Source organism: Antedon bifida, chromosome 9, assembly GCF_963402885.1.
Source record: "Antedon bifida chromosome 9, ecAntBifi1.1, whole genome shotgun sequence".
NCBI lineage: Eukaryota > Metazoa > Echinodermata > Crinoidea > Comatulida > Antedonidae > Antedon > Antedon bifida.
This window is the reverse complement of record NC_136234.1, coordinates 3,180,195-3,201,377: the sequence shown is the minus strand read 5'-3', so window position 1 is coordinate 3,201,377 and position 21,183 is coordinate 3,180,195. Positions and strand designations below refer to the sequence as shown.

The 21,183-nt window shown below is 31.8% G+C and overlaps 1 protein-coding gene across 10 annotated transcripts in view; it reads right to left on the bottom strand.

Moving 5' to 3' along the window:
* LOC144852552 (DNA repair protein RAD51 homolog 2-like) overlaps positions 1-21,183 on the bottom strand; it is a 160,783-nt gene that overhangs the window by 116,439 nt on the left and 23,161 nt on the right. For 8 of the 10 annotated variants that reach the window (XR_013614304.1, XR_013614305.1, XR_013614306.1 and 5 more), the window contains exons 1-7: positions 16,595-16,682; positions 15,953-16,036; positions 15,481-15,594; positions 13,609-13,722; positions 12,853-12,989; positions 8,163-8,282; positions 1,039-1,222 (exon numbers count right to left, since the gene is read on the bottom strand). Coding sequence is in view for 7 of the 10 variants with exons in the window: in XM_078710442.1 (XP_078566568.1) it covers positions 1,039-1,222; positions 8,163-8,282; positions 12,853-12,989; positions 13,609-13,722; positions 15,481-15,594; positions 15,953-16,036 (753 nt within the window). In the remaining 3 variants the exon portion in view is untranslated. Of the gene's footprint in view, positions 1-1,038; positions 1,223-8,162; positions 8,283-12,852; positions 12,990-13,608; positions 13,723-15,480; positions 15,595-15,952; positions 16,037-16,594; positions 16,683-21,183 lie in introns of those variants that run through there. The other 2 variants (XM_078710443.1, XM_078710444.1) reach the window with 2 other exon arrangements.

Sequence of the window (21,183 nt, the reverse complement as noted above, 5' to 3'; positions counted from 1 at the left end):
CTAGCTCAAGTAATTTGCTCTTTGTTTACACAAAGTACAATGTACGATGATAAAACAAATATTGCATTAAAAGTTTATTACTAGAATTGTTTAATAAACGGAGGTTATTGTACACACATATCATATTTATTAGAATAAAAACACCGAGCGCTTATTGTTTGGGAGGGTTTTGAGAAGGGTGTTTAAACATTCAAGAGGCGTTTATTCAAGAGGCGTTTATTTTAGGGAGGCATTAATTTGAGGGAGGCGTTTATATTTGGGTTGTAACATGTTAAGATGTATAATAAAATAAATTCCACCTAGATATGAAAAAATGCATAACATAATTATTTAATATCAAGAAGCGATAAAATACAGTAACAATTGTATCAAAATGCTTGGTAAATTGACAAAATAATATATGGATAATGTGAAAATAGGATGTGGAAATGGACAGGCAGGACCAACTGACAAACAGGATCAACCGACATACAAGACCAATAAAATACAAAGGTAGACAAGTGTAATACACAGAATATGCAACATGGTGGTAAATGTTATGCATCAATAAATATCAATACTTAGATATAAGGAAGGGTAAAGTCTACAGTAGGTCTTCCACATACAAGAGTTACCTACCTCATAACCATCAGATAGAATTCCTTCTTCATTGGTGTTGAGTTCAAACAAATGTACCCTTGTGTAGGCAGGACAGATAGCTTATTATCTTCCCCACCGACAGACTGGCGAAGACATTATTTTGTCCAGTTACAAGACGGCACTCGTAGGTTTCAAACTTGTGCCCTATCGCACATGACTTTGATACCTTACCATCAATCAAGTTACCATACTCTAAGACGATAACTATCCACGATAAATAGATAATCGCACATTTTTCTTTTTAGATTTCTTTGGTTTTAACTTTTATGTAGCAAAAATGCACATTTATTTATCTTTGGTCGTTATCGTCCTAGTGTAAATGGGCCTCTAATCTAATAATCATTGGCTCTGAAAGAAACTACAAAGCATCCTGTATTATAATAAAACATCCAATCTTACCGGTATTGACAAATTCTCTGCTAGATTCTTAAGGATTGCTGCCTCTTTGGCCAGAAGGTTTGTTCGTTTTAGAAAGTTGCCCTGAAGTCGGATGTCAAACTCTTTCCTCACAAGAGATGCCACTGAATCAAGGATGATTAACTTGATACCTTTCGTTATCACCTCGTACTCAAATGTTTCAAGTCTAAAAAAAAAGAAAAGAAAATGAAAATTGTAAGATATATGGGTAGGTTTCTAAAATACTGTTTGTTTTAAAACTCGGATTCAAATTAAATTAATTTGTCATTTGAATATACAATTAAATAGTATTGATTGATAAAATAAAATAAATAATTTAATTATGAGGGAAACATGTTTGGATATCCACCAAGCATTTATGGTTTGATAGCAGACTCCCAGTCTGGTGGGTTGTGTATATTGTTCTGTAATGTTGACCAGCATGAGGCCTTAATGAAAAATTGTCGGGATAAAAATGGATTTGGTTGGACTATGGGTTGGTAATGGATCTTTGAGGGTAGTCATTTCCAAAGTAAAACATGGTCCAAGATAGGTGTATTAAAATAAATAGCCCTAATATTTTAAGCAGAAAATAGACATTGTAATTTAAGGTTCTGATGATTCTAACCTAATAATATGAAACAGTATTTTATGATCTGATTATTATTACCTTTTTTCCATTTTATTATTAATTATTATATAATTTAATATAAATTTGTGTAAATAATAGGTTCACGTTAATGTTGTAATGTTATTACTTTGTATCTGAGGTTTTACATCTTTTCAAATTCATTACAGACTCTGTGAGAAGTACAAATCCCCTGGGCAGTTTATTATTTTATGACTACCCAAAGAAGAGGTATTTTTAGGTTCTTTGATGAAATAGTAATTAGTAATAGGTATCAACATTAACATGGTACAGTGGATATTATGATAAAAATAATTCACGCTTGACAGCGTAACATCCATCACATGAAATTGACAATATGAAAGGATAGATTCAAGATACCCTATCATTACTTTTATTTATTTATATTTGTATTCAAATATATTTTAAAACAGGTTTTTCCGAAATCCCAACATTAGCAATGAGGTGTTTTGTAAAAGGTATATAGTAATATTTATTTGTCCATCTAAATAGTATTGTAAGTTTTAATAGATCTGGTAGAATTCGGCAATGCAAAGTTAAAACCAACTGTTTTAGAGACTCTTTTTTCCCATATGCTTGTCATCTATATAATGTACATTTTTCAAGATAATTAGTTAAAGGTGTTACGTTTTTATATTGTTTTAAATTGTATTGTATCTCTGTTTCTAAGCTCAGGAAAACAAATTTTATGTAAGTAATATTATGTGACAATAAATTGAATCTTAAATATATTTGTCCATCACAAAATAACAGAAAACTCACATTATACACAAAACAAAAAACTAAACAACAATATGCGCAACAACCCATTATATATACAATTCAATTTGATATGTTTAAACAAAAAGTACTAAATTACAGTACAGGCCTCCCTCACCAACCTTCACACGCCAACCCAGCATCCTCTTAATATACAGTTGGCTGTAGTGTTCGCCTCCTCGGAAAGTGTCCCCTTTATTATGGTTACCCACAAGAGGCGTTTAATGTATTAAAGATGTATTGTCCAACAAAAACATGAAAAATGAAGATTAAATCAATCAGACTTTTAATAGGTTATTTTGTAGTTTTAAGTAAATCTCTTCCATAGAAAAAAAAGGAAAAAAAAGATGCTTTAACTTTTAAATGACAAAATAAATGGTTAAATTCAACCAAAAACCCATTGGCTAGCATGCAATTTGACTATTTTTTGCTTTAAATTACAGTTTTTTCAGGTAAACAATTTTTTTTAATTCAATTTTTGGTCAAAGTGGATAACTATTATGTAAATAAAATGGTTGTTGTATTTTTTCAGGGGGACAATACATCTTAAAATGAAAAAATGGACAGTATACTGTTGGAAAACTATTATTAGCAAAAAAAAAGCGATGAAAAAGACTAACTTCTAATCTATTTATTAAGACCCGACTCAATAACAAAATGACAATTGGAATTTATATTATTGTAATCAGCTTTAATAGCGTACATCTATATGTGCTCAAGGCGTTTGTGTATTAGTAGGTGTTTTATAGATGCTAATAATGTTTTCCCTACCACGACGGGGATAGTTCGACTTGCAAACAGGAGGCTAAGTTTTTTTTAAGCGCACACTGGAAAATGATGTACACTAGACATACTACAGTCCTAGTAGAACACCTTACAACCCATAATTATCTCAATTATTATACTGTAAATCAAGCTTTCTACAATTTGTTGTTTTTCAAATGATAACTTGGATCTTCTTCTTGTCTGCTTCCTTAGCAAAAGTAAAATTGGCAGGGAATTTCTGAAAAATCATATTATTGTATAGTAGCACAAAATTTACAACATTCATTTCGAAGCCCCCTCTTCAGTTTGCATTAAGTAATCTTGAAAAGAAGCCCACGCATTATTAAAAAAGATAAAGCCCATGGGCTTCTTTTCGAGGTTTTACGGTATACCCTTTAGACTTCTGCTTACCATAAAAATGGTAAGCAGCATTAAATTGTTTGATAGCAGTCTAAAGCTCTGTCTACACTACTGTATCAATCTAGTTTGACAAAAAAAAGTGTGATTTGCCCAAATATGGTAGTGATATGCCCAAATGATAGGCAATCATGTCCATATATGGGAAACATCACATATTTTTGTTGCATAAAGTTTGATAGTGTAGACAGGGCATAAAACGTAAAAGCACTTCCATGCATCCTGAGGGCAGACTTCAATATCCCAGTATGAACACACCCTATTCATTACATTATATCAAAGGTCATCCATTATAGTATCTACATATTATATAGTATTATATGTATCAGAAATATACTTGAATCTATAGTGAGTAATGTTCCATATATATTGCTACACATTATTGCTTAAACGAGCGCAAGACATGGCTTATCTGCTCACGGCAATATAATCGTAGTCACATCAATTTCAAAGGACTTGAAACATTGCCAAAGAAAACAAATGAAATAAATTAATGTGATTATTTTAAATGATTACAAACTATACTTTATATCAGAATAATTTAAAGACTTTTTGCTACAATCAAATATTAACATTAATATATAAATTAATGCAATTATTTCAATTAATGTAATATCACAATTTGTATCAAAATTATTTTTTTGTTATGTTATTATTGATTTGTAGTAGCAATTTAATATTCACTATCAATTAATGAAATTATTTCAAATAATTAAATTCATTGAAATAAATAATTTGAATAATTGGTAGTAGAAATTAGATATAAACATTAGAATTTAATATTCGAATGTTACGTTAATTTACCCATATTTAGTAAAATCCTATACAATGAATTATATATTTGAAGATGCCAATTAATGCAATAATTTATACAAAACTTATTAATGATTACCACATATATATAAATATAAATCTAAGGGCAAAGGCTAGATCTCAATGGAGATACAAAATAAAATAAGCACTGAAAAAATGACAATGCTGTGGGTATCAGTGACTGGATCTCAATGGAGATACAAAATAAAATAAGCAATGAAAAAATGACAATGCTGTGAGTATCAGTGACTGAATCTCAATGGAGATACAAAATAAAATAAGCAATGAAAAAATGACAATACTATGGGTATCAGTGACTGAATCTCAATGGAGATACAAAATAAAAAAAAGCCAAAACGATAAAGTAAAATCAGTCAGAAAAAGTAGCAGAGCTTTCGGGAAATACAGCCCGTCATCAGTGCTAGTGTATCATAAAAATTACATCTCGGTATTAGAAGCCCATCTTAAGTGAGTAAATGTCCAAGTTAAGAAAGGGGATGCTATAATTAGCAAAGTCTCAGATAAAGACAAATTATAATAATAATTTGCAGAATTACAGAATATTTTTGAATACTGAATTTATAGTACCTTTTGTTTTAATAAAATACTTTTACAGTTCTGTCCCTTTAATCTGTCTTTTAGTGACAATTTTAGTGACAATTTTAGTGGTGTTAGTGGAAAATGAGATAATGATAAAATACACAGTGTATTTTTACACACGCATAAAGTTCCATAAATATCTCGTTGTTTAACATTGCAAATACACAGTAATATGCATCATATTTTATTACTTGAAATCATAAATAAGCAGGCCGAATCACATGAACACATATATAAATGTCAACTTAAACACATAAATTGAATGCTATGAATCGTGGGAAATGGAAGACCTTTGACCTATCAGTTTGCGATTATTGATGTCTTTAGGGTTAAAATAGAATATTAGGAAAAAGTGTGATGAATTATATATTGTTATTCAAATGTATTGAATATACATTATAACTATTAATGTCGAAAAATCTTATGTAATATAATGCTATTTATTGAACTTATTTAACATAATATAAAATAATGTCATGTACTAATACATTAATTTCACATATACATAAATGGCATATAATGTCACATAATGCATGTGACAATTCTTAAATAATGTCACATGAATTATGTCACATAAATGTTTCATATATTATTACCTAATAATGTCACATTAATGTTAATACATAATGTCACATAATACATAATGTGACAATTTTTAAATAATGTCATAAATTATGTCACATTTATGTCTCATTTATTATTACATAATAATGGCACATTAATGTAAACATATATTGTCACATAATATATAAATAATGTCACAACATAAAATTGAACAATATGAATCATAGAAAACAGAAGACCTTTTGCAGATTATTTTTTTTATCTGTTAAGTAATTGATGCGTTTTTAATCTTAGGGTTGAATAGAATATTATTAAAACAAAAATGTTTTGAGTTAATGCAATTACAAATGTCAACCTCGATAAATGAAACAATCCTATGAATTATGGGAATAGAAATCTTTGATTTATTAATATTATTTTGCGATTTATGCGATTTAATAATAAATAAATAAATAATAATATAGTATCAATCATAGCATTAATATGCAATACAAACTTTTGAATAGTCAATTAATTGGTAAAGTCTATTAATAAATAAATACAAATTATGACCTCAACTAAATGTAAATAAAGTAAATATAGTATAACAAATATATAAACTATATTTATAATAAATAATAATATAGTATCAATCATAGCATTAATATGCAATACAAACTTTTGAATAGTCAAATAATTGGTTAAAGTCTATTAATAAATAAATACACATTTTAAACTCAACTAAATGTAAATAAAGTAAATATAGTATAACAAATATATAAACTATATTTATAATAAATAAATAAATAATAATAAAGTATCAATCATAGCATTAATATGCAATACAAACTTTTGAATAGTCAATTAATTGGTAAAGTCTATTAATAAATAAATACAAATTTTAAACTCAACTAAATGTAAATAAAGTAAATATAGTATAACAAATATATAAACTGTATTTATAATATTAAATAAATAATAATATAGTATCAATCATAGCATTAATATGCAATACAAACTTCTGAATAGTCAATTAATTGGTTAAAGTCTAAATATCACTTTATATTATATTAATGTGAGATTGGTCCTAAGTTCAGTGTTTATCTTATCATTGTTATATTTTTTTTAATCATTATTATATGAAAATATTAATAATAATAATAATATTACTACATAATATTTTATTATAATGTTGTTTCTTTTTATTAGAAATAAATTATGTTCTTTTTCAGGTTACATCTTCTATAGCAAATAAATCATTTGACGTGGCCTTGATCTGGGGGACAATTGTATGTAGCATAAATTGCATTATTATAAATAATTCAATATTCCTTGTACCTAATACGTCCCTCACTGTTTTCACTGCTTTTTATAATAGAAGAATATGGAAAACCGTCATGTGTAATGAATAGCCTATATATCATTGGTTATTACGGCTTGAGAGGGACAGCCTGAATGAGCTGCTAGTAGAACGAGGTTGTCACACACGAATTTAGAATGTATTGCGAGGTTCACAACACGATGTACAACCTATATCTTTGGCAAATAAATCGCGTAATCAAACACATCAAATCATTGAATATTGCTGCTGCATGTAACAAAATTGTTCTGTTTACATTTCTGTGTTCGATATATTGACGACGCAAATTCTTCGCAAGATTATTCAAATCAAAAATATTTATTAAAGCCCTGGTTTCCAAACTATTATTGCATTTCAAATCAGGGTCGCAACTAGATCGCCAATTTCAAAGCATCCTATTTAGTATTACAGTATATTGCTCACTTTAAAACGTGTATACCATTTTGTTTTACTTTATAGTGGGGAAGTATTATTTGGTATGAGTGTAAACTATAGACAGAGTTTTTCTTACAGCACACAATCATACACATAGGGTGTGATTGTATAGTGGTAGTAATCAATCACACAGAGTCTTGAAATCCAGCTATAAATACAACACTGTATTGGGTTGTTCCAACACAACACAATCTAAAACATGAGTCTCTCCATCCTTAACACCCACAAGGTCTCACTCTGAACGCCCTCTGTGAGTGACTTATAGGGTAACATAGGGTATCAAAATGCAGACCAGAAGGTTTATACATTTGAAAATTATCCACCATCTTTGATTCAATATGACAGACAAAATTGTGACAGACACAACCAAACTTGGGCTGCTCTTGTTTGTTATACAGGTCGAGGGAGATGGGGAAATAGTGTATCAGAATGACTGGAACTACTTTTGAAATATGTCCGAGGTATATTCCAGACATTTTGCTTGTTGCAGTATAACATTAGAGATGTTTCGGTGTAACATGTTTTTGAAGCACAAAAACCAAAACAATAAGATATTCTCCAATCCTAATTCAAATTTCGGAATCAGTATACTGTTTCTTCTCATGAGAACTTTTTAATAATATAAAACATGTGTTTCAAACACATTATATACGATGGTACATAAAATATTAGAACTGAAAAAAAATTCTTAATTCCAATTGTGGTATTATTAGTTCAATCATACCTCTATGGTTCAATAATGTGACATTTTTAAAAATAATTATAAAAATGTTATAGCGCGCTCACCGATTCAACAGGGACGTACAAGTGGTCTGCTGGTAAACGTACACATTGTTGACTAGCCTCAAGAACTCCTTGTCTGACGTAAAATGATTTGGATACTTGCTCCTCGCAATTTGCACCAATCTGTTGATATGTAACCATAGAAACTATAAATGATTGATTCCCAGGGCATATACACATCATTTTAACATCTCAAATCATTTTGAAACAATTTCTTGAGACAGTTTCTCAAATAATTTTGAGACAATTTCTAGAGACACTTTCTCAAATAATTTTGAGACAATTTCTAGAGACACTTTCTCAAATAGTTTTGAGACAATTTTTAAAGACACTTTCTCAAATAATTTTGAGACAATTTCTAGAGACACTTTCTCAAATAATTTTGAGACAATTTCTAGAGACAGTTTCTCAAATAATTTTGAGACAATTTCTAGAAACACTTTCTCAAATAATTTTAAGACAATTTCTAGAGACAGTTTCTCAAATAATTTCGAGACAATTTCTAGAGACACTTTCTCAAATTATTTTGAGACAATTTCTCGAGACAGTTTCTCAAATAATTTTGAGACAATTTCTCAAGACAGTTTCTCAAATAATTTCGAGACAATTTCTCAAGACAGTTTCTCAAATAATTTTGAGACAATTTCTAGAGACACTTTCTCAAATAGTTTTGAGACAATTTTTAAAGACACTTTCTCAAATAATTTTGAGACAATTTCTAGAGACACTTTCTCAAATAATTTTGAGACAATTTCTAGAGACAGTTTCTCAAATAATTTTGAGACAATTTCTAGAAACACTTTCTCAAATAATTTTGAGACAATTTCTAGAGACAATTTCTCAAATAATTTTAAGACAATTTCTAGAGACACTTTCTCAAATAATTTTAAGACAATTTCTAGAAACACTTTCTCAAATTATTTTGAGACAATTTTTCGAGACACTTTCTCAAATCATTTTGAAACAATTTTTCGAGACAGTTTCTAAAATAATTTTGAGACAATTTCTAGAGACACTTTCTCAAATAATTTTGAGACAATTTCTAGAGACAGTTTCTCAAATAATTTCGAGACAATTTCTAGAGACAGTTTCTCAAATAACTTTGAGACAATTTCTAGAGACACTTTCTCAAATAATTTTGAGGCAATTTCTAGAGACACTTTCTCAAATAATTTTGAGACAATTTCTAGAGACACTTTCAAAATAATTTTGAGACAATTTCACGAGACAGTTTCTCAAATAATTTCGAGACAATTTCTCAAGACACTTTTAATAACTCAACGACCATTACGTTAAGTAAACATAACAATTGCAATGCCAATGATAGGCAGTGAAACGAATTGAAAACACTTCAATTTGAATGGGATTTATAAGAGTAATGATAATTAAAAGTCAACAATAAATTGCTTAAATAAACAGACTGGATGCTTTAGTACATTTCACTAAATTCAAAGATCATTTTAGTAGCGAGAACTCAATGGTACTTAGCATATGGTCAAGTTTAATACAGTAGAATATTATATTAATATTATTGGGTGTCCTCTGAATTGGAGGTTAGCTGTAGCTTTAAAATATTGCTCCTCTGTCAGTTATAGGAGTATCCCCTTAATAGGGTGTCCTCTGAATAGGGGTGTCCTCTGAATAGGAGTATCCCCTTAATAGGGTGTCCTCTGAATAGGGGTGTCCTCTGAATAGGAGTATCCCCTTAATAAGGTGTTCTCTGAATAGGGGTGTCCCCTTAATAGGGGTGTCCTCTGAATAGGAGTATCCCCTTAATAGGGTGTCCTCTGAATAGGGGTGTCCTCTGAATAGGAGTATCCCCTTAATAAGGTGTTCTCTGAATAGGGGTGTCCCCTAATAGGGGTGTCCTCTGAATAGGAGTATCCCCTTAATAAGGTGTTCTCTGAATAGGGGTGTCCCCTTAATAGGGGTGTCCTCTGAATAGGGGTGTCCCCTGAATAGGGGTGTCCCCTTAATAGGGGTGTCCTCTGAATAGGGGTGTCCCCTAATAGGGGTGTCCCCTGAATAGGGGTGTCCCCTTAATAGGGGTGTCCTCTGAATAGGGGTGTCCCCTTAATAGGGGTATCTTCTGAATAGGGGTGTCTCCTGAAAAGGGTGTCCCTTTAATAGATGTCCTTTTAATAGGGGTGTCTCCTGAATAGGGGTATCTTTTAAATAGGGGTATCTCCTGAATAGGTGTCCCTTAATAGGCATTTCCCATGAATAGGGGTGTCCCCTTAATAGATGTCCCTTTAATAGGCGTTTTCCATGAATAGGGGTGTCCCCTTAATAGATGTCCCTTTAATAGGCGTTTCCCATGAATAGGGGTGTCCCCTTAATAGATGTCCCTTTAATAGGGGTGTCCCCTTAATAGGAGTGTCCCCTTAATATGAATGTCCTTTTAATAGGGGTGTCCCCCGAATAGCAGAGGTGTCCCCTTAATAGGGGTATCTCAAATGAGGGGTTCAACTGTATTTCCAATTACATATCAAGATGTCTGTTTCTGGTAAACAACTAAGTATATTTGTTTAATAAGAAATAATTATATGTCTCCTTTGTTTAATGGGAAAGTGTCCCCTTAATAGAATTGTCCCTTTAATAGGGTGATTTTACTGTATACTGCTATTAATATCTATACTTCTATGTAGGCAATTATAAATTCATAACTAATTTGAATATTTATGAGGTGTGCGATTCAATTATTGTGTAGGTATAATTAGCTATAGACAGTGCGACCAAGCAATTTAATTAAATATTAAACAACATAGTCTTGATATTTTGTATAACCGACCTACATACAGTATGAATAGCTATGTGAAAGGTACTGTGTTGAATTCGCTATACATTACGTTATTCATATTTGTATATATTTATTGTTTAAGAATAATTCTGCTCTAATGCAATTTTCAGATAGGAAAAATTGATGTTTATTCAGATTAAAAAAATATCTTATATAATCAATTAGGCAATCAATGTACAACTATTGCCACATTAACAAGAGAGAGAGAGAGAGAGAGAGAGGAAAATATAATATAAAACAGTACAACTTCGATAAACACGTTTTTTTAATAGAAAGAATATAATATTCTTCAACTTTATCCAAATTTTAAAAATGTCCACTAATAAAATAAGTTGATAATAACTAAGCAGAAAGTGAAGACTTTTACTTCTAAAACTAAATGAGATTGTGAAAAGTATGAATAGAACTAAGTAGATTCATTTCCACATACAGTTAAAACTCCAATGTTTCAAAACTTGTTATTATAAAACTGTAGAGGGCAGCAATATACTATTGGAAAAGAAAACAATTTGTTTGTTTTGTTAAGTAATATGCACCAATGCAGAATTTAAAAAGCCTCTAAATCAAAAAGAATAAATAAAATGGTATAATATGGTATACTCGAGACATCATGGCAGACGTTGACTAGTACAGTATACAAGAATTGAATAGGGAAAATATTTTATGAGCTGAAAAACGGATAAACTATTCTATTTATTCACAAAAAGCTAAACATGAAATATAAAATTAAATATCATTTTTACCATTTAGTAGAATTAATACTAAATATCACATATGAAATCAACCAATCAGATAGTAAGGATACACTCAGGTGTGTTCTGAAATACAAATATGAATTTTCATTTTTAATGAAATTCATAATTTCCGTCAGTGAAATTTAAGCAGGCTTTAAACACATTACGATTCACAGCCCGTAAGGTAATGCCTGTACTAATCGCTTCATTAAATTCTTACTGTACACCACAGACATTTGTAACAAACTTGGGTGTTAGATTTCACTGTTAACACTTTTTAAGCGAAATCATAATGACGGTGTCGGCATCCGCATTTGAACGCTACGCTTGACTTGTTTTGTTCACACGTTTACATCTCGAGAGCAATCATATCGTTTCTCAACAACAAAAAACGGCAATAGTAACACTGGTACAAAAATTGACACTCCTCCTGGAAATTACGATTGCTATTACATTTCTACCACATCAAGCTCACTCATGCATACAATGATAAAATACCAAATTCGGCACCAGATTTTGGTACAGCATGGTAGGGTGGCCTACACATATATTTTAGCTGCAAGGCACTGAATTGTTGATATCTGAATTAGTTAAACTATTATGTTTCAATCTTTATTATTATGTATGAAGAATCTATTGTATTCAACATATTGAATTTGGCACCATATTTTGGTACAGCATGGTAGCCTGGCCTACACCCAAATGAAAAGCACTGAATTGTTGATATCTGAATCATTATTATGCTACAATCTTATTATGTATTGAGAGTCTACTGAATCCAACATATTGGATTTGGCACCAGATTTTGGTACACCTAACCTACACCCACATTTTGGCTGCAAGGCACTGAATTGTTGATACCTGAATCAGTTAAACTATTACGTTACAATCTCTTACTATTATGTATGAAGAATCTACTGTATGCAACATACTGGATTTGGCACCAGATTTTGGTACACCTAACCTAGGCACAGGGCACTGAATCATCGTAATCTGAACCAGACCCTATTTAATTTGACTGTGCCCAAATATTTTGACTTTGTTGATCATGTAACAGTGTTAAAATTATGCAAGCTATTTTAAATCAAATTTTTAATTGTGTTGGCAGTGAATGAAAAATAGACGTCAAAATATGAGCAAGAGTGTAATAGTCACAAACCTTGTAGCACTAAACGCAGACTCGGTATCAATGTAGGCAACAGCACCATTTAGGCCGCCGTTCCTAGATGGCAGCATGGCCTGTACCGTAAGCATCATACAAAACTGTGTCTTCCCGCAACCTGACGGGCCAGCAATCTGGAATAAATAATAAAATACAATTCATCTACAAAAAATACTGATATTTAAACAGTATAATTATGTTGGAAGAAATTCTATAGATTTCTTAAATAAAATAAAATATATAAAATTAAAATGTGTATGTACATGCATCTTTGCGTTTTCAGGATGTTTTAAACAAGGGAGTTCATTTTATGTATTTTAATAGTGTAAAAAATAGTTCATAATTTAATTTTAGCAGTCAAAAGGGATGAGCGTGCTTTTAGCACTAGCCCTTGGATCCGCCCCTGCTCTATAGTGGCTTTGTATATGCCCATACGACTTGGAGAACAAAATGTTGGGGAATTGGCAATACAGTCGAGAAATTGTCAGCTGTTCTATTATTATGAGATTATTTAGCATTATTTTCCCTTTGTTTTTTTTTTCCTTCTTTTTTTTATATTTATATGGTGTTTTATTAATTTGGTAATATCACGAACTTGTGTAAAAACAATCAATGTTGATCGAACGAGTTGTGCTGTACATCAGTCTCGTGAATAAATAAAGTTTATATATATATATAAAACTTCCTAGATGCACCAGCAACTATTACTAAAGTTGAGTTGTAATATGCAAGAGTGACAAAGGCATGGCCTACCTCTGTTATAGTACCCACTTGTAGGCCTCCGTGAAGGGCAGTGTCTATGCTTTCCAGTGTCGTCGCAATATAACCAGGTTGATCCTGAGTGAACCTCTTCTTTAACTGTAATGCCTAGAAGATAATAAACGTGGATTTGATCATTTTATGAAGATAACTTTACAGATACATATCAGATTGAAATTTAATATTTTTTGTGACATTTAAAAGTAATTGAAGTATGAACCTAATCAATTAAACTGTAGTGGAACCTTTCTATTAAGGGGACACCTTCAGGACAAGACAAAGTGTCCTTTTATTAATTAATTAATACTGATTTTATTGCCAACAAAAACATATCATTGACAAAAGGTGATAAGATTTAGTTAAAAGAAACTAATCAAAGCCAATCAACTTGCATAAGAAATAGTATAATTAAGAAATATGCCAGATGTTGAAATAATTAATTTAACATATTTAATATGAAGAAAAGGAAGATAAATGTTAAAAGTTACGTTTACGTTAAGTTACGATAACTATAAATAAATAGCAAATAATAAGTTTTATTTATTCTGGTATTATACGAATGATCAATAGTTTGAAAGTTTGAAATTATAGGTGTCCCCTGAATAGAGGTTGACCATAGTGTTAAAACATTGCCATTTGTTTGTTTCATGGGAAAATATAGCCTGAATAGCAGTTGGCCTCATTGTTAAACATTACTCCTCGGTCATTTTACAGGAAAGTGTCCCCTGAATAGGTGTTGGCTATAGCGTTAAGATATTCTATATTTTTTTGTATATATTTAGGCAAATTGCCAAGGTTAACCATAAGTCATTCACTATCCTTCTTAAAGGTGGCAATCCTGTTCACAAGACAAACATATACACAAGATGCTCTACATAAACAAAGTCTTATTACAAGTCTTTGGGAGTGGAGTTGTAAATTGTCATTAGAAAAAATCCTGACACTGACAGGACTTGAACCCAGGATGCTTGGATTGGTAGCCAAGCATCATAACCACCAAATATTGCCCCTTTGTTCGCTTTAAAGTTTCCTTTAATACTAATAGTCGCTTCTCCTGTAATCAGCTTTCTATTGTATAGCTTAAAACAATATTTTATACTTTGCTGAAATTTTAACAATAATGTAGGATTAATATTAGATGTGGGTTTGAATGAGAAATGAAGGCGAGTGTTAGTTACACTTTTTTTGATTTGCTATATGTAACTAAATATGATCTTAACAATTTCAATCTGATATATTTTCTTATTCTCAGAATTGATATTCTTTATTTTCAGCATGTTAAGGATTTTTCTATCATATCACTTTTACAACAATTGCTAGACTGAAACGGCAATTAGTTTCGCAAAAAATTTGACATTAGATTTTGGAAATTTGATATTACGCGGAGGAGGTCTATCAACACTAGGAGTTTTTTTTTTACCTTAAAAAGTTCAAAGGTTTTTGAAATATATATATAAAAGAACAGAACAATTATTTTTTAAACAATGTATATGATTAAGCAAGTTTAAAACAAGCTACTGACAAAATTTGATTATAAAAAATAAATTTATAATAATTAATTTTAAAAAAATGAAAAATGACAACCGACAACTTTTTTTGAATTTGTGCAATCTCCTAAGGATGGACAACTAATATTAATATTTCTGACTTGATGCAACTTGGTTAAAAAAAAATTGGAGGAAGGCCTCTCTGCCTTTAGCTCTGTCTACACTATCAAACAAGTCTGACAAAAAAGTGTGATGTGCCCAAATACGGTAGTGATGATCATGTCCATATATGGGCACATCACATTTTTGTTGTCATATAAAATTTGTTAGTATAGACAGAGCTTTACTTTATGTTAAATAATGATGACTTATTTCTTACAGTTTGACTTTCTGGAGCGCATGCTTCACTGGCTTTCAAAACAATTTCTTTTACTTGTCGTAAACTCACTCCTAGGATACTGAGCAACTCCACCGAATTCTTGCATAATAGATCCTGTAAACAAAAACGGTTAAAAACATAGAAATACCATATATGATAAGAAGTTTCGCGTAAATAGTTTGTTTTTTAACGTCTGAATATCAGTATTTGTAGTTTAAGGTTTTCTATACACATGATCGATCATGTGTATACATTTTCCATCGCCACGGTTGATTAATGTTTGGTGTGAAATTCATTGTTTCCTATCAGTACCAGTAAAACCGCAGGGTACTGTATGTGGTTTGTGGATTTTAGGACCATCTTTTTTTACTGGGAGGTTTCACGTCAATTTCTGTTGCATTTATCTTCATTTACATTCATCTGGGCAGACTTTTTGTACTTACTGTACTCTAATAATATTTAAATACTGTACCTGGCAAGTTGTAATATTGCTTTTTAAAAGGCGGTCTACCAAGCTTTCTTGCAATCCTATTCTGTTGATCTTCTTGCAAGCCATCTGAAACATAATAATAATACAGATATAGTATATTAAAACACAAATACGTTTGATTTGTTTGCTTCCTGGCTAAGACACAGTTTAGGCTCTGGTAGGTTGTGTTTAATGCGGTTTAGGTCAATCTCGGCCGCCGACAACCTCAGCCGCCGTTTACAGAACGCAATATTGTAATTGGTTGCACTGTTAATAATAATGTTATTTATTTTGATTTGAAAAGAAAGTTCCTCAAAAGAGTGTCAAATAATTAACAAGTTAGCCAGCTTTATACATAAAATGAATCGTAATATGCCTAGCCTACATAGAAGAGAAAGTAACTAAGTAGTAGGACTAGGCCTAGTAGTAAAGAAAGTAGAACTAGGCCTAGCTAGTTTAGTGAGGCTACATAGTCTAGTAGGCTCGCTGAGTGAGGCAGGCGTATACAGGCAGCAGTCCAGCCAGTAAGTAGTGTGACTGTATGTAGGCCTAGCTAGTGTAAAATAGCAGGCCCGGGCCTTTTTTGACTGTTTTTGTTTGTTTGTTAGAATAACGACTTTAGGTACTGTTTAAAATAGTAAGAACCTCATTTATCCATCCATTATTCTACTATAAAACTAAGTTAGGCCAGGCCTAGGCAGCACGTCAGATAACAACACAGCGGAAACATGTTATGATGAGGAAAAACATTTTTTGTAAATACCGCCACCAAATTTGTTCACTTTTTGATCGATAGGGGGCAGCACATAAGATTTTTGTTTTATTATTAATTTTTGTGTTTTTTGTTTTTATTTTTTACGGTATATGATTTAATTAAGTCTCCTGTGTTACAAAATTCCACATTGTACAGTTGTTGATTCAACGCGTTTTAATATTGTTAGCAATAGCTTCTTTTTTGGTATAATTATAACTATTGCGCTTACGCGTCCTTTTTAATACTACATTACAAATAGAATTACCGGTAAGCATATCTTTTAGTACGATAGGACTATATATTAAATTGTAGTTATTGATAATATCATAGAATTGATTCAGTTGCAACAGGAAATATACAAGACAGACCATGGCGTTTGATTGTTGACAAGTTAATTGTATTAATTGGTGCGAGTGAACTGAATTGACTCGCCAAAGGCTCTGGAATCACATAATGGATTAAAATGAAGTAATATACTTTTACTAATGATTAAGAAAAGGTATTACACGGCTGCAGTGATTCATATTTAAAAAAAAATGATAGACAATATCTCACACTCTCTCCTAAATGATTGAGGTATAATTCATATACGTATTCTATCAAGCGAGGGTAGGGTGTTTTATCATGAATGTTCATATTATTTCAAATATTGTGATGGCGCTAGTAACACTTCGTTATGCATGATTAATTAATATAATGACGTAGTGCATAAGCATAAAGATTAATACTCCATTGTCAATTGTAACAAGCCAGAATAGTGTTAATAAAGTACCACAGAATTTAGCTGATTGCTGTTAGATTGAACTTTTCGTCAGAAGAGTATTGACCACGTCATAATATTGTATTAAAATGTATTAAAAGAACTTTGTTAAGCTATAATAACACATTCCATGAAGTCACCAATTGTGTGTATGACAGACGTCTAGCCTGAATAAATTAGCAATAATTGTGCTTTAATTTCATGTATGCGAGAGAGACAAAAAAGATGGAAACCAGATAACTTCAAGTGACGATCAAAAACAGGTAAGCTACATCCTCTAATTTAAATCCCAGGTCAGATAAGAAAGTGTTTTAATTAGACGATAATAATAGAGAATTTATGAAAATAATAAGTTGACATTGCCTACGTCACTGTCAACAGGATATTCAATAGTTATCCCATCTTAGACGTCTAATAAGCTGTCTGAATATCAACTATAAAAACGAAACATCTTGAAAAACCGTTTCATTTTTTATTTATAAACGACGTTCTGATCTGAAAACGCATTTTGGAGTTGAGGTGAGTGTTTAGAAATATTAACTATATCTAACTTAAAATGTTAATAGCTATATTTTCTTTTCGTATACATGCTGCCTATTATTTAGATTTTCCCGCTTTTGGATGTTGTGTCATGCTGTCCCGTCCGTCCAATCCTCGTGATCTGTTTTCTAAAATATTTTATCATAAAACTAAAAATATCATTCGGGAAAATGGAGAGCTTACTGTTGAAATTTAGGCGATTTTCTAAAACTTTTTCTGCAATTTTTACTAGAAATTGGTCGCCTGTGGTATATAAAATAGGCAAATACACTTGTAAAAATATAAGTGCAATATCAGGAATAACTTAACCTGACAGTTGTTTCTTACCGTGCTCCAACCATGGTGGGTCTGAGTTCTTAAGACTCTCACACCTCAAAAACTGTCCATGATAGTGTCACATATTCATCAACAAGGCCAACAGCCATAAGTCGCGTGCTCTCAGAAAAATTGAACTTTTAAAAAGTAATGTACTTTAAAACTTTTCTGTACATCAAAACAGTTCAAAAAGTACAGAAAAGCGATAAAACGCATAGTGATACCGGACCGACATACAGACCGACATAGTGAACTATAGAGTCGCGTCCACGCGACTAAAAAGATAACTTCATCAAATTTTAATTAAAAACTCAAAAGCATTGTTTATCAATTATTCTTAGAATGAAATATGATGTGAACTATTTCTTATGCCATACCGTACAATAAACATGTTGTAATGTGTACCAAGATATTTATATTTTTACCAAATACAGTATAAAACTATGTTATGACTATGTAATTACTTACACTATTCGCATAATCAGATATTATACAATGTCACTGGTAACATAATTAGTATCATTCGGCTTAACAATTAGTTATTTCATCATGTAGGAAGATGATACTGCTGTCTATCTTCGCTATCTTGTCTCTAACTGGAGAGGCAATGACATGCTTCACGTGTCCACCGACTTGGACGGCATTCGGCAACAGTTGCTATCGGCTGTTTCGAACCAACAGGAGTGTCAATTGGCACGAGGCTGTAGACCTATGCAGGTATAATTTACCCATCTCTATTTATTTCACATTTGTATCGAATGGGGACTAAATCTTTGGCATATTCTCACTCTTTAGATTGTTTACTTTCTTGGCATTTTAGCATTGTGTTTTGACTACGATTGTTTTTTGTGTGTATTTATTTTCTATTATCAGTCGGTGTCTCCATACACGTATTTCATACCACCCCAAAAAGATCACACGAGATTAATTTTCTATAATAGATTACATGTAAATTGTGATGAGATGCTAGAAGCAAAACTTGTGAAAATTGAAACATATGAAGAGAATAACTTCTTATCGCAATGGCTTTGGTCTGCGTACTACGCCATAAATACGTATGCTTGGATAGGACTCCGGGAACACCAAGTGATAGGACGACAGTTCTCGTGGCTCGACGGACAAAAGCTGGAGAGATACGCGTACTCAAATTGGAAACGTGAGGAGAATAAACCGTCGAGGACGCCGGGAGAGTGCGTTTATATGGCAGTCGATACGGCGGTTGGATGGGAACGCGATTACGGAAACTGGAAAGATTATCCTTGTATCCATAAGGAACAGTGGCTTGAGTCGTACTTATGTGAGATGCCAAGCTGTAGAACAGGTTAGAATATACATACTGATCAATGATCTTTGTAGCCTGTCGATATGACACGTCACGGGTGTAGGGCTAACCTCTTTTTTAGAACCTGTCAATTCTGTCACTGCTGGTGTCCACCTTTAGAAAAGGAAAGTTCAAATAGGAACATTTGAACGGACAATCCCCTAAAGAAACTTTTAAACATTTCTACCAATAAAATAAACTTAATAGACTAGTTGAACTAAAATACAATGACCTCATTAAAAAGTTTCTTCTGGCTATTGCCACGTACTGGAGGTAACGGCGAACCGGTTGATGTTATCTTGCTGTAAGCCGGTGTGATATTTTTGATTAGGTAATTTAATTTAGATTCATACACACGTCATGAGCATGTTATTATGTCTTACGGAGACTAAAATAAATAAACTTTTTTCCTACTTTTACTTTGCTAATTATTTTTATGATAGGACAAACTGATTTTCTGAACGGTGTGGAAGCACGGAGGCCAAATGACGTCAGTTGTCCTGTAGGTAAGTTCACAAGAATTCAGGCTTAGGTTTACCCGGTTAAACTGGTGACCTACCTACAAAAGTAAACGATAATTGGCCCATGAAGCCACCTTCACTAAGCCTTAATGGGTAATACAAATTTGACATATTTTGATTGGCCAGAAGTTTATGACGTAATGTTTATTTTTAAAAAACAAATTTTTCCAAAAAAACTCCTATTTTTCTTTTAGGTCTTAAATGTTCAGATCGTCCGTGTTTAAACGGTGCTACATGTTCAGACGATGAGCCACAGGGCTACGTATGCCAATGTCAAAATGGATACATAGGAAAACATTGCGAGAAAGGTAGGCTAAACATATTTCAAAACTTCCCTTACGCAACTAATGTTCACCATAATGCTTGGTGGTTCCCACCAGAGACGCAACACAAAGACGTAAAACGCAACATAAGTGATTTGACCAATCACAAGCGATGGATTATTCAAACAGCCGCTTGTCATTGGTCAACTCGATTGCGTTGCGTATACGTGCTTACGTTGTGTCTCTAGTGGGAATCAAGCTTAAATAGTAACACGTAATACTGTACACCCGAATCCACTGTTTCAATGTAACGAATGAGAGAACGTTATCTAATTATCTTTTCTTTATTCAGATATTGACGAATGCTCCTCATCTCCATGTTTAAACGGTGGTTCATGTGAAGATGGCGAAAACGGTTACATCTGCGAATGTTCGAATATGTATTCTGGCGATAATTGTGAAATACGTAAGAAATTAAAATATGAAATTGTAGAGATTATGCCATATATTAATTAAAGATATCTGCTGAAATCAAGTGTTCCATTGGCTTCCTATTCAACTTTGTTTCAGTTTATAAATATTACAATTTTTGTGTATAGAATTGTCTATTACACATTAAACTTTAAATATGACTGATAACACTTTCATATCAATAATGTGTTTCTACTATGTTACTTTCTACAGGTTTGACAAAGAGAGGAAGTCAGCAGCAGCAGGTGTTAGAGCTTTTAACAAAACCAACAACTTCAACAACCAACGA